Genomic DNA, 13,198 nt, shown 5'->3' on the forward strand with positions numbered 1-13,198 from the left:
CAGTAACATTAAATATTATACCTATATATCCTTGTGCAATCGTGCCATTTTTTTCCGCATTAGATTGTGTCGTGTCTCTACTCTCTAACCATTCTAACCCAATGTCATCTTTACCTCTAGCGGTTTGCCCGTGTGAGGCGGCAAGTCGCAAATATGTCTTAAAATGCCGAAGGCCAACACATAAACATCAAAAACATGAAATTTACCGAAAGGGCCTAAACTTTCTCGAAAAGTTGTGCGTTTCCCGCCAACACCTTCTTCCAACTGAATTTTCTAATTCCTCAATAATTTTCTGAGATTTTTCTCCAAGTTTTTTGAAATCCTAACTCAAATTCTAATCTTACTTTTTATTTTTTTTTTATTTTTTTTTCATATAATCTCCTAAAAATGCATCATGCACAATCTCTCACTAAAACCAAATTCTTACCAATTTTTCTATGTGACTTTCACTCTCATCAAAGAACATTCTTTCTTTTCAACTTTAATAACTCAAAACCCAGAAATTGATAAAAACCCAGATCAAATTCCCATTAAATTCCATCCAAATTCATTAAATTTCTCTAATTTGGTTCACCCCAATTACATAAAATCAAATATATCAAATTCTAATCTTTCTCATGATAATGGGCAATACTATGATATCATTTCTTGTAATAAAATGATTACAAGATATATTAGATCAGCTGATTTAGCTTCAGCTCTTAGTTTGTTTAATACTATGCCTGTTAAGAATACCGTTACTTGGAATTCATTGTTAGCTGGGTATTCTCGAAAACCCGGCACGCTAGCAGAAGCCCGCCAACTGTTTGATGAAATTCCCGAACCAGATATTTTCTCCTTTAATACAATGTTGTCCTGTTATTTGCGTAATTCAGATGTTGATGGTGCTAAGTTGTTTTTTGAGAAAATGCCTATTAAGGATATTGCTTCTTGGAATACTATGGTTTCGGGTTTTGCAGAAAATGGGATGATGAAAGAAGCAAAAAGGCTGTTTTCAGCAATGCCGGAGAGGAATAGCGTGTCGTGGAATGTAATGATATCGGGTTATGCAGAGAGTGGGGATTTGGATACGGCTGTTCGGTTGTTTAGGATAGATCCATTTAAGAGTGTGGTTGCTCTGACTGCATTGATAAGTGGGTATATGAGAATTGGCAAGATTGAGATGGCTGAAAAAATGTATGAGGAAATGGATATGAAGAGTTCAGTAACATGTAATGCTATGATAGCTGGTTATGTTGACAATTCTCGAGCAGAAGATGCAATTAATCTCTTTAAGATGATGGTAGAATCTAGGGTCGAGCCAACTCCGTTAACCCTGACTATTGCTCTGTTGGGTTGTAGCAATTTATCAGCATTGTTCTTAGGGAAGCAAATTCATCAATTTGTGTACAAGTCTCCGTTGTATAAGGATATGACAGTTGGGACATCAGTGTTGAGTATGTATAGCAAATGTGGAGTTTTAGAGGATGCATGGAAATTGTTCTTAGAGATGCCTAGGAAAGACATGGTTACTTGGAATGCCATGATTTCAGGGTATGCTACTCATGGATTAAGTCAGAGAGCCCTTGCTCTGTTCGATGAGATGAAAACCAAGAAAGTAAAGCCAGATTGGATCACTTTTGTTGCAGTTTTATCAGCTTGTAATCATGTTGGACTAGTAGATCTCGGGATGCACTATTTTGATTCAATGCAGAAGGATTATGGGGTTAAGGCTAAACGAGAGCACTACATTTGCATAGTAGACCTCCTAGGCCGTGCTGGTAAGCTTAAAGAAGCTACCGACTTAATAAAGCAAATGCCCTTCAAACCACATGCTGCAATATTTGAGAGCCTCTTGGGAGCTGCTAGAATCCATAAGAATATAGAATCAGCTGAGTTTGCTGCTAACAACTTGCTTCAGGTTGATCCAACAAATGCAGCAGCATATGTCCAACTAGCTAATGTTTACGCTGTTAATAAGAGTTGGGACAATGTTTCTAGGGTTTGGAAGTCCATGAAGAAAAATAATGTGGTGAAAATTCCAGGTTACAGTTGGATCGAGATAAAGAACACAGTTCATGAGTTTAGGTCAAGTGATAGAGTACACCCAGAATTGCCCGCAATTCATGAAAAGCTCGGTGAGCTTGAGATAAAAATGAAGTTGGCTGGATATGTACCTGATCTTGAATTTGCACTGCATGATGTTGGTGAGGAGCAGAAGCAAAAACTGCTGTTATGGCACGGCGAGAAATTGGCAGTCACGTATGGATTGATGAAGGTGCCCAAAGGCTTGCCTATTCGTGTTTTTAAAAATCTGAGAGTATGTGGAGATTGTCATCGAGCTTTGAAGTTCATATCAGCCATTGAAGAGAGGGAAATAATTGTAAGAGACAGTACAAGGTTTCACCATTTCAAAGATGGGAGCTGCTCTTGTAATGATTACTGGTGACTGGTGAGGATGATAATGAAACAGAAAACACTAGATGTCTAGATAAATAGGTTGTGTTATGTATCATCTTATATGGATCATAATTCTTATACTAAGTCATTTTCTATATGCATGATTCTAATGATTAGAGCAAGGCATTCAAGAGTTTTGCTTAAACTTCTCCATCATATACACCTTTTTCTTATGATCTATTAAAAGAGAACACATACATTATGAATCTTTTGATAGATTTTGAGTTTGTTTAGCTTTGCTTCATCATGAGTTCCATCCCTTTAATACTCGGAAGACATAACAAATGAACTAATATGAGATTGGAGGAGCATATTAGGTCTGCTTCTCTATGCTTTACTCTATAGTGATAAGTGTATTAAACATCCCCAGGCCTCCACAGATCAACAAGGACACCAATAATAACATGGCCTGTAAAGGCAACAAACAAATCCAATATTGTGAAACAATAAATGTACAAAACTTGAGTTCATAGTAAAGATTGCTTTATTGAACAGATTACCTATAAGCTCCCTCCACCAATCCGACCTCCCACAATAGAGTGTGATGTGGGGGTGTCCAAAACGAACAAAACCATAAACCTCCTACATTCCTAAGACATCTCAAGCATTTGCATATTATCCTATACGAAACCAGTTTCTAGAGCATCGAAAAACGCAAACCGAACTAAAGAAGACATACTAATAGGAACTTAAAAAAAAAAACCCAAGTCAAAATTGACGGCAATATAATAAGCAGAGACAGTTTCCATATGCTGTCCTTAACAAGAGGTAGACAACTATGCTACAATTGAACAAAATCCCAAGTATACACGAGAATTATACCCCAAGACCAAACAACCAAAAGAAGTCCAAATTTGGTGCAACTAAACCCAGAATTCGCCAAATTCCTCAAATTTTAGTAATTGTTATTTCCTTATGGTTCAATTAGGGCATTTTGGTACTGATTGTACATGATATTAGCAAAATAACATAATTTCAATATATGCTTAGAAAGTAAGAATTATATTACGTTTAGGAAATTTAATATGGAGTACATACCAAAAGTTAACCAAATTTATGCAGGAAAAAAACTTAAACAACAGAATAACCAAATCTAAAAGACTAGAATCATAGCAAACACTACTACTTGTGTATTAGTCCCTCAGCATACTTGCACCCTTCAATGCTTGACTCCCTTCAAACCATGAGCGAAGTACAAGAAAGTCGGTTCAGTAGCACCATCCTTGTAGTAAGCCATGACCGTAGCACCATCATCGTGCATACTCTCACCCACGAAAAACTGAAGATCACTGAGCTTCGACATCAGAAACTTTGTTGCTGCCTCGACGTTCTTCTTGAACTCATCAGCATTATCACCCTCCAACTTGGCAGTCAAGTTCTTGATGTACCTCTTAACCCATGCAATAAACTGTTTCTTATCATAGGCAGGTTGCTCTTGCAGCCTAAAGTTGTCGACAATGTCGACAACCTTGACAGCCTCCTCATCATCAACAACTTCTTCATCATCTCCTCCTTCGCCTGAAGGGTTGGCACCAATGTCGATATCAATGTGACCGCCTTTCACAACCCACTTCCCTTCTACCTCCCATAGACACCCATTGAAGAGTTCGCTGCACCGGTACGAGTCGGACAATAGCTCGTCTCCGCTAATGATATCCTCGTACACGATCATTGTTCTAGACTCTTTTTTTCTTCTTCTTCTCTTCTAACTTGCTAAGAATAAGAATCAATCTAATATGTTTTTTATTTTCTTGTGTATTTTTTGTTGGCATTAGTGTATTGTGTTATGGGTATATATAGAGTAACTTAAACCGCCTTAAAGTAACCTAATTCTAGAGAGTTACAAACTTTGCAAAATTATGGAAACTCTTTTTTCCAAAAATTAATCGGATTGACTGAAAAAAAAAAAAAAAAAAAAAAAAAAAAATTAAGGAAAGCTAACAAAGGTGATGTAGCATACAAGATATGTGATTTCCTAATTACAGCAAATTATCACCGCTTTAAAATTTCTCCCATTGGATTTATGATAATCCGATAAAATTAAAGCACTCTCAAATTTTTTAGAAGTTTAATTATCCAATAATTGACATTGCTAATGTTATTCCTTAAATATATACATCCATCCACTAATGTATATCTTTTACTCCTAACACTTTAACAAATACAGTAATTGATTATAGCTGACATTGTTTATTTTATTTTCTAAACTTCATACACTGTAACTTTTATTTTTGGATATATTTTCTATTTTTTAAAATTAGAATAGTGTGAATTGGAATTCTATATTGTTGAGCACGCAGTGTTTAATACTCTGTATAGAGTTAAACTCGTCTACACTACACGAAGCTTCTATCGTAATCGTCGACTACGGTCGACTACGGACGACTATGGACAACTACGGTAAGAGATTAAATCTCATCCGTTTATTTTTTAATAGACTAATCCTAGCCGTTCAATTCGATAACTCAACAAAATAGTCATCAAGTCTAGTCATCACGTCATTAACACAGTCATCAAGTCTAGTCATCAAGTCATTACACAGTCATCAAGTCTAGTCATCAAGTCATTAGTCATCAAGTCATTACACAGTCATCAAGTCTAGTCATCAAGTCATTAGTCATCAAGTCATTACACAGTCATCAAGTCTAGTCATCAAGTCATTACACAGTGATCAAGTTTAATCATCAAGACATTAACTCTAGTTTGGTTAAATTTATTTTTTCAAAATTTTTTTTTGTTCATATTATTAAATTCTTGTATTTTATTTAATTTCATAATTAAATTGATAATCATATAATCAATAGTGAAAAATATTAGAAAAACGATGACATTCATGACATGCAAAAAACATTAAACAATGACAGCCATTATTGATCGAAACTTGAAGTTCTCGAAGAATAAAAAAGGAACAAAAAATTATAAAAATGAAAATCTCCAAAACATGGGCAATAAAAAGCTACTGTGTACACTCCGTGTCTTATTTCTTTCTTCCCCAAATCTAATGAGTACATACAAAAATATAATTCATGGAGTTTGATATAAGTGAACAAATTAAATGAAATTGATCATACGTTTTTCTCGGTTCTTGATTGGAAAATAATTACTTTTTTTCATTGGAAGATACAATTTCAAAATTCATCCGCAATTGGTTTATTATTATTATTATTATTATTATTATTATTATTATTATTTTGAATAGCAATCCGCCATTGTTAAATGTTAAGGTTGAAGATGAATAATATTGTTTTAATTTTTTATTTTATTTTATTATTTCCTTTATTAGGTGCGTTTTATTAGGAAACAAATATTCCCTACCTATACTTTTAACGCTATAATCTACCTAATTATTTATCTTATGTGATTAGATGGTTAGGTAGGTTGAAATGATAGAAATATTCCCTACCTATACTTTTCCTGCGAAGTTTGATATAAATGTAACTAGAAAATTGATTAGTTTTTAGTAAATATGGAGTAGTCCTCCAATTAAATTAATTTGTGCTCTAGTTTCACATAGATTATGTTCGAATTCTCAATATAATCTACTGCTGATTATGATGCATTTTGTTTCTTTCTTTTCTTTTTTTTTTTGGAGGAAATATGATGTGTTTTTTTATGAAAATATAATTGGTTTTTTTTAGGAAAAGATAATTGTTACAAATATGTAAATCTGAAAATATATTCTTATCCTTAAATAAAATAGGGTTTTTCTATACAGTGCCCCTGAGGTATTGACTTTTCCAAGCTGTGCCCACCCATTTTAAAAATTCTACACCGTACCCCTAAAGTTCCTTTAGTGTCTCCGATGTAACCCTACACTAATCCTTCTGTTAACTTAAGTTAACTTTCCGTTAACTAAAATAAAGAAATTAAAAAAAAAAACAAAAAAAAACCAATTCAAACACCTCTCTCTCCTCCCTCACCTCCGGCCGCACCACCGCCCCACCTCCGTTGCACCCCCAGCTGCACCACCGAGCCGCGCTCCTCTCTCCTTGACCCACCACCTATGAGGCCGAGTCGGTGAGCAATGAACTCGTCATTGAGAACGAAGGAGTTAACTTCGATTTCGACGGCGACGGTGGGAACTTCAGCGTTCATAATGCGGCGAAGTGCATTGGCGACGCTGGAATCGGTTTTCTTGAGCTCGAATTTCATGAAATCATCTCGATTTTAAGGACGAATTTCACCCAAACCATCGAAACCCTCGCCCAAATTCAATCGATTATACCATGAGATTAGGAATTCTGAGTTTTGATTTGTACTCGATGGATTATTAGATTTAAAATTCTCGACTTTGATTTGGAATTTGGATTTTTGTAGTATGAGGCGTGGCTGGGGGGAGAGCTGGCCGGAATGGTTGAAAGAGAAGGGAAGGTGTGGCCGGAAAAGGGCGGTCAGGGCGAAGGGGGAGGGATGGCCGGAAATGGAGACTGCGGTTGGAGGTGTAGTAGTGGGTGGTTGTGAGGGAGGAGAGAGAGGTGGGGTGGTGGTGCGGTTGGAGGTGTAGTGGTGGGTGGTTGTGAGGGAGGAGAGAGAGGTGTTTGGGTTTTTTTTTTTGTTTTTTGTTTTTTTTTTAATTTCTTTATTTTGAAGTTAAGGGAAAGTTAACGGAGGTATTAGGGTAGGGTTACATCGTAGACACTAAAGGGGCCTTAGGGATACATTGTGGAATTTTGAAAATGGGTGGGCACAGCTTGGAAAAGTCAATTCCTCAGGGGCACTGTATAGAAAAACCCAATAAAATATCACAATTAGATTATTCAAAAAAAAAATATCACAATTAGAAGTATCATAAACGTGTTTCATAAAAAAAAAAAAAAAAAAAAAAAAAAAAAAAAAGTATACATAAACGTTCACAATTAGAAGTATACATAAACGTGTTTCATAAAAATAAAAATAAAAAAAAAGTATACATAAACGTTGTGCCTATATCAGCCATAATAACTCTTTCAACTGGACACTTGGATCACGTAGGCAGAAAATTTGTATGGAATATAAGATACAACAGAGGGGTGTATCCATGTATGCGCGCAATTAATTACTCCATATAATGGAGTAGATGGTTTTTTTTTTTTTTTTTTTTGGATAGATTATAAAGATGATTCTTAATCATATAAAAGTGTCAAAATATATATTTAGTAAATGATATCCTATTACTAGTAAAAAAAATGATAGCCTAATTATATACAGAGTTGATAGGGAGAGCCAATTTTCTTAACACATATGGAGTACAATAATAAATTATTGAATCACAAAATTTGAAAAACAGTTAATTCTTTTTTTTTTTTTTAAGATTTCCATATAGAAGCATCGTAGCCAATTTTATTTTATTTTTTTCTTTTTTTTAAGAAATATGATGCGTTTTTTTAGGAAAAGATAATTGTTACAATTATGTTAATCTGAAATAATATTCTTATCCTTAAATAAAATATCACAATTAATTCTTAAATATGTATAGATACACATTTAGCGCTCAATATTTTCTACATAGTACTCCAACACACAGAGGAGGCATCCGCGCACAGGTCACACCCCTCCATTTCTGAGGGTGTGCTGAGACTGCTGTGTTCTGTATATAAATAAGAGCATAGAGTAAAAACAAATTCAGCAAACAGTCTATTTATTCCTTGGACTCTTGAGTTGCTGCCTTGCCAGTTTCCTACAACAAAATTTTCAAAATCCTCATGCAAAGTGTACAAGCCCTTCTGAATTTACAAATTTAAAAGCCTAATAGCTATTGCGGTAGAGAGAAAAGATGACGGAACCAAAGATTTATTTCATTCAACTGAAATTAGAACCAAAAAAGTTTGCAAAGCCAACAATTTTCAAGTAACCTTTGCAACTAACATTAAATTCAAACTTCAAACCAAAATGTAATAATAACTCTTAGCACAGCTTATAGTATGCTGCCTAAGGCCAAAACTAGATACTAATAAAAAGTAAAATCTTATAGTACAAAGGACTTGAGCTTTACTAAGATACTGCAAAGGCTAAAAGAGATAGAAAACTAGTTTGTAATTCAAAGCATAAAGCACGCTTCAAATCCCATCATCCTCATCTACAAAGCAATAGCATCTCCAAAGTTTCGTAGAAGAATGATTGAGCCACCAAACATTCCTGCAGCACGCAAAAATCTCTGCAAAACAGACCCAGAATTTGAAACATATAAGCATTACAACCTATTCATCTACAATGCCAAAAAGTTATTGAAGCTAATTTAATACAATGTAATTCTGATATTAAAGCTTTCCCCAGACCTCCACAGATCAACAAGGACACCAATAATAACATGGCCTGTAAAGGCAACAAACAAATCCAATATTGTGAAACAATAAATGTACAACACTGAGTTTATTCCGGGTCAAGTTGCAATCAAAAAAATCCTCTTTCATAGTAAAGATTGCTTTATTGAACAGATTACCTATAAGACTATAACTCTATAAGCTCCCTCCACCAATCCAACCTCCCACAATAGAGTGTGATGTGGGGGTGTCCAAAAAGAACAAAACCATAAACCTCCTACATTCCTAAGACATCTCAAGCATTTGCATATTATCCTATACGAAACCAGTTTCTGGAGCATCAGAAAACGCAAACCGAACTAAAGAACACATACTAATAGGGACTTAAGAAAAACAGTCCCAGTCAAAATTGGCGGCAATATAAATACTTCCTTCGTTTCTTTTTAGTTGACACGATTCGTTAGTCACGTTTGCCAATGCACAAATTCAACCATTAATATCTCTAATTATCGATAAGCAAAAATTCTAAAAAGTTGATATTTTGAAAATATATACCGTGATAAATCTAACAAAATCCCACATGACTATTTTTCATTACGTATAAATCACAAAATACAGTCAAAGGAACATGTGTTAATAGTACTAAAGTCAAAACGTGTCAACTAATAAAAAACGGAGATAGTATATAATAAGCAGAGACATTTTCCATATGCTGTCCTTAACAAGAGGTAGACAACTATGCTACAATTGAACAAAATCCCAAGTATACACGAGAATTATACCCCAAGACCAAACAACCAAAAGAAGTCCAAAGCTAAACTAAAAACCTAATTAAAAAGACCAATAAGCAATTAGTCAAGCGCCAAAACACTAAGATAGAAAGCAAACTAATCTACAACCCTGAGATATAATGAAAAAATAAATATTTATAAAGGGCAATACAGTAAGAGGCAGATCCAGTATCCCACCAACACAACAAACCGGGCATGGAAAACGAAAACCAACCGGCAATTACAAATTTGCAACACCAAGCGGGTGGAATTCGTGGAAACCATAATTTTAAAACATCAGGTACAGGGTATGGTTGTGAGGGTAGAAACTAACTAGATAATCCCTCATTCAGGATATAAGACGAACCTTCTACATCCTATAAGAGCACCACCAACAGGCCAATTCTTATCGATACAAATAAATCCCACTTTTACATTATATTAACCTAAATCAATTAACCATTTCTTGCTTATAATATTTTGCTAACCTCTCAAAGAAGCAATCAAACGCGTAAAAATTTGCAAAAGGAAGACAATATCAAACATGATCATTTGAACATTGTAAATGCCCCTTAAATTTACATAATTCCAGGATATATAATCGTAAACCCCTTCCAAGTCAAACAGAATATAGCAAAATAATAATCAATATAAACATATGATTTACGCATAAAATTGCTAATCTAAGTATATTAAATCGCCAAAATAGAAACGAAGATCAAAACTTTATGCATTAATTTATATAAACAGATGGATTGAAGAAGAAAAGGGGGAAGAAAGCCACAAAATTGAAAGTGCGAAAGCAAAAATTAGGGGTGAGAAATAAAATGGTTACCATGTTGAAAGCCCACTTTTCTGGGTCGTGAACCTGGGTGTGCCAGAATCGCTTAATACTGTCGACTGAGATTGGGAGGTCTGCCATTGTTGGAGCTCTGATTTAGGGTTTAGGGTTTTCAGGGTAAAACGATCGAGTGCAAATATAGCAGCAATTAAGAAGGGCTTATTCGGCAAATGCCACTATTTATTTATTTATTTATTTATTAACACTTTAATTACTTGATCCATTTAGGAGGGGATTCCAAAGTTTTATCATCAAATTGTAAATACTACCTCCGTGTTATGTGCAACGATTAGACATTTTCCCTCTCTGTTTTATGTCTAATCGTTGCACATAACCTATAACGGAGGTAGTAAATCATGAATTTATATATATATATGAGTCTAGAGTTGTTGATAAAATTATAAAACAATAGTTTTGTTGCTTTATTTATTTATCATTGTCACTTGATAAACAATTTTTTTTTTTTTTTGGTTGAATTAAGGGTCTGTTTAGATTTACTAAACTGAGATGAACTGAATTGATTGGAGCTAAACTGAACTGAATTAAACTGAATAGAGATGAAAAGAATTGTTTATGAGATAAGGAAATTAAGAATTTAATTGATTGGAGCTGAATTAAACTGAACTGGATTGAAATTAAGCTGAAGAGAACAGGACTAAGCTTACTCTTATTAGATACTAATATCATAAAGCAATTTCATAAAATACCCTAAGATAAATACCGAATTTTTTAATGGTTTGAATTAAATCGCTAATTGCATTAAAGGTTTTGTTTAAGGGTAAAACCACTCATTCAATTGGCATGTCATTGGACAAAATTAAGTAACCCCTGGCTTACCAAATCACACAACACAACCCACCACTCATGTTCCATATTAGGCTTGTCCTATACCTTGTTTTTTTCTTCTCTGTCCCATAATAATTGACACGTTTAATTTTTTTTCACTATTAACCTATCAACGTTATAGTAACTTTTAAAAAAAAAAAAAGTAGTATGAGTATTTAAAAAAAAAATTATCCTAAAACTTACTGTTAAGTAAGAATTAATTTCTATTAAAAAAAAAAAGTAAGAATTAATTAAAATTTTTGTAATATCAACTATTTAATATTTTTTTGCAATATTTAATTATATACAATAAGGTCAATATTGACATATATAATATCTTAGATATGTGTCAAATTTAACTGCTTCAATCAATTGTTATTTTTTATATAAGAATTATTTCGAGTACTTTTTACATTTTCTTACAAAAAAAAAAAAATAAAATAAAAAAAAGCTAGAAGGAGGGCCCATGAGATGTAAGTGGCCAAGCAATATTGAACACGTGGTCATAACAGCATCGGATAACAAATCCTTTGTCCATCACAATTTTCGTTTACAAAACTATAGAGATTGCCTTTCAACAAACCTTTCCCTTTTGATTGTAGCAAAATATAGAAACTAAATTAAAGGCTAATATTATTCACAAAACTCTGCTCAAAAACATCAGCAACACACCCAAAATGGAAGCCTCAGCTGCACTCAGCAGTAGAGGAATTCCTGCTGTAAAATTTCAATGTTATTCTCATAATACTTTCAATGGAACAAGGGCAATGCAGGTTTTATCTATGGCCTCTAAAAAGTCCAACTCGTCATCGTCCACCAAAACCACTGGCTCTAAAAAGGTAACAACATATTATCTCTGTTCAAATTTAGTTGTCACATTACTAGTTTAAATTATTCGTGTTTCTTTATTTGCAGCATATTTGAGCTGTAAAATTTTATGAATGTATGCAGTATTTTGCAACATTCTTCATTTTTGAGGTTATGAATTCTTGTATACCTGTATAGCTTAGTAGATAAGAATAAAAATTATACCAGATTGTTCCCTAATAGGAAATTTGGTATCTAGCTTTATGGACTTATTATTATTTGGGACGGCTTAAAATCAAAGTTTGATTTATTATTGCGAAACAAAGGGAGTAAAATACTATTTTCCTTGGAATATTAAAGTCATTTTACATTCAATTAATGAATGTGTTTATCAAACTGCAGAAAGTTTTTGTTCTGTTATACATTAGGAGTTCTTGAAATAAGGTTTTAGTGATCAATGTATGGTTTAAAATTGTGAATGTGGAATTTGGGTGTGTGTGTTGTGTATTGCATATTTGAAAGTATATTGGGTGCAAGGTGGAGTCATGTAACCCTCTTTCTTGCTTTCTAAAATCAATGCAGGGTAATTCGGTGAAGCTGCTGACGCGGGTGGAGCAGCTGAGACTGCTTACAAAGGCAGAGAAAGCAGGGTTACTTTCAGCAGCAGAGAAAGCAGGATTGTCATTAACAACAATAGAGGAACTAGGTCTCTTGTCAAAGGCTGAAGAGTTGGGTGTATTATCAGCAGCAACAAACCCGGAAACCCCATCAACCCTTTTCACGCTTAGCCTGGGGCTCTTACTTCTTGGCCCTGCTTTCGTTTTTCTGGTACCTGAGGATCACACCTGGGAAATAGCTGTCCAGGTTTTGGTTGCACTGCTTAGTGTTGTCGGAGGATCTGCAGCTTTTGCTGCTTCGAATCTTGTAGCAAACCTACAGAATATCGAATAATTTTTGCTGAAGAAATATACATGCTCCTTATTTGCGTATTTATGTAATTCGTTCAATCTATTCTTACCATAGACTATACTGCTTGAACTATTATATACTTGGAAGTATGAATACATTTGCTAAGGATCATGAAAGGTATAGGCATGCAATCTTAGCCTTGAAAAATTTTAGCAATTGGAGAAGTTACTTTCATAAGGTTTTCATTTTTTCATGCGTTACGAACAAATTATAGATACACAGGATTGCAGGGAAGTGTTACAAGAAAAACATGACTTGATGCTATGAATTTATCTTACGCTTAGGTGTACCTTTCAAGGACAACGCGG

At 34.2% G+C, this 13,198-nt stretch overlaps 1 protein-coding gene, 1 long non-coding RNA gene and 2 pseudogenes across 2 annotated transcripts; 2 read left to right on the forward strand and 2 right to left on the reverse strand.

The window, feature by feature from the left end:
• Nucleotides 1-588: 588 nt before the first annotated feature.
• LOC145588263 (pentatricopeptide repeat-containing protein At4g16835, mitochondrial pseudogene) lies at nucleotides 589-2,534 on the forward strand (annotated as a pseudogene).
• A 903-nt stretch (nucleotides 2,535-3,437) lies between these two features.
• Nucleotides 3,438-4,584, reverse strand: LOC145588273 (translationally-controlled tumor protein homolog pseudogene; annotated as a pseudogene).
• A 3,608-nt stretch (nucleotides 4,585-8,192) lies between these two features.
• On the reverse strand, nucleotides 8,193-10,435 carry LOC145588282 (uncharacterized). The gene is made up of 2 exons (XR_014101571.1): nucleotides 10,284-10,435; nucleotides 8,193-8,572 (listed from the first exon to the last, which is right to left on the reverse strand). It is a non-coding gene; the product is annotated as an uncharacterized LOC145588282 (long non-coding RNA).
• Nucleotides 10,436-11,688: 1,253 nt separating this feature from the next.
• LOC145601129 (uncharacterized) lies at nucleotides 11,689-12,914 on the forward strand. The gene is made up of 2 exons (XM_081657076.1): nucleotides 11,689-11,953; nucleotides 12,504-12,914. The coding sequence occupies exons 1-2, from the start codon at nucleotides 11,792-11,794 to the stop codon at nucleotides 12,870-12,872; spliced, it is 531 nt and encodes a 176-aa protein (XP_081513202.1). The 5' UTR covers nucleotides 11,689-11,791; the 3' UTR covers nucleotides 12,873-12,914.
• The last annotated feature ends 284 nt before the right edge of the window (nucleotides 12,915-13,198 follow it).

The sequence above is a fragment of the Chenopodium album genome, chromosome 2 (genome assembly GCF_948465745.1).
Source record: "Chenopodium album chromosome 2, dcCheAlbu1.1, whole genome shotgun sequence".
NCBI classification, from domain to species: Eukaryota; Viridiplantae; Streptophyta; class Magnoliopsida; order Caryophyllales; family Amaranthaceae; genus Chenopodium; species Chenopodium album.

Excerpts from the sequence above, each read along its gene's own strand:
- LOC145601129 (XM_081657076.1), top strand. The coding sequence starts at position 11,792 with ATGGAAGCCTCAGCTGCACTCAGCAGTAGAGGAATTCCTGCTGTAAAA. Across the intron at positions 11,954-12,503 it reads AAACCACTGGCTCTAAAAAG|GGTAATTCGGTGAAGCTGCT; the intron begins GTAACAACATAT and ends AAATCAATGCAG.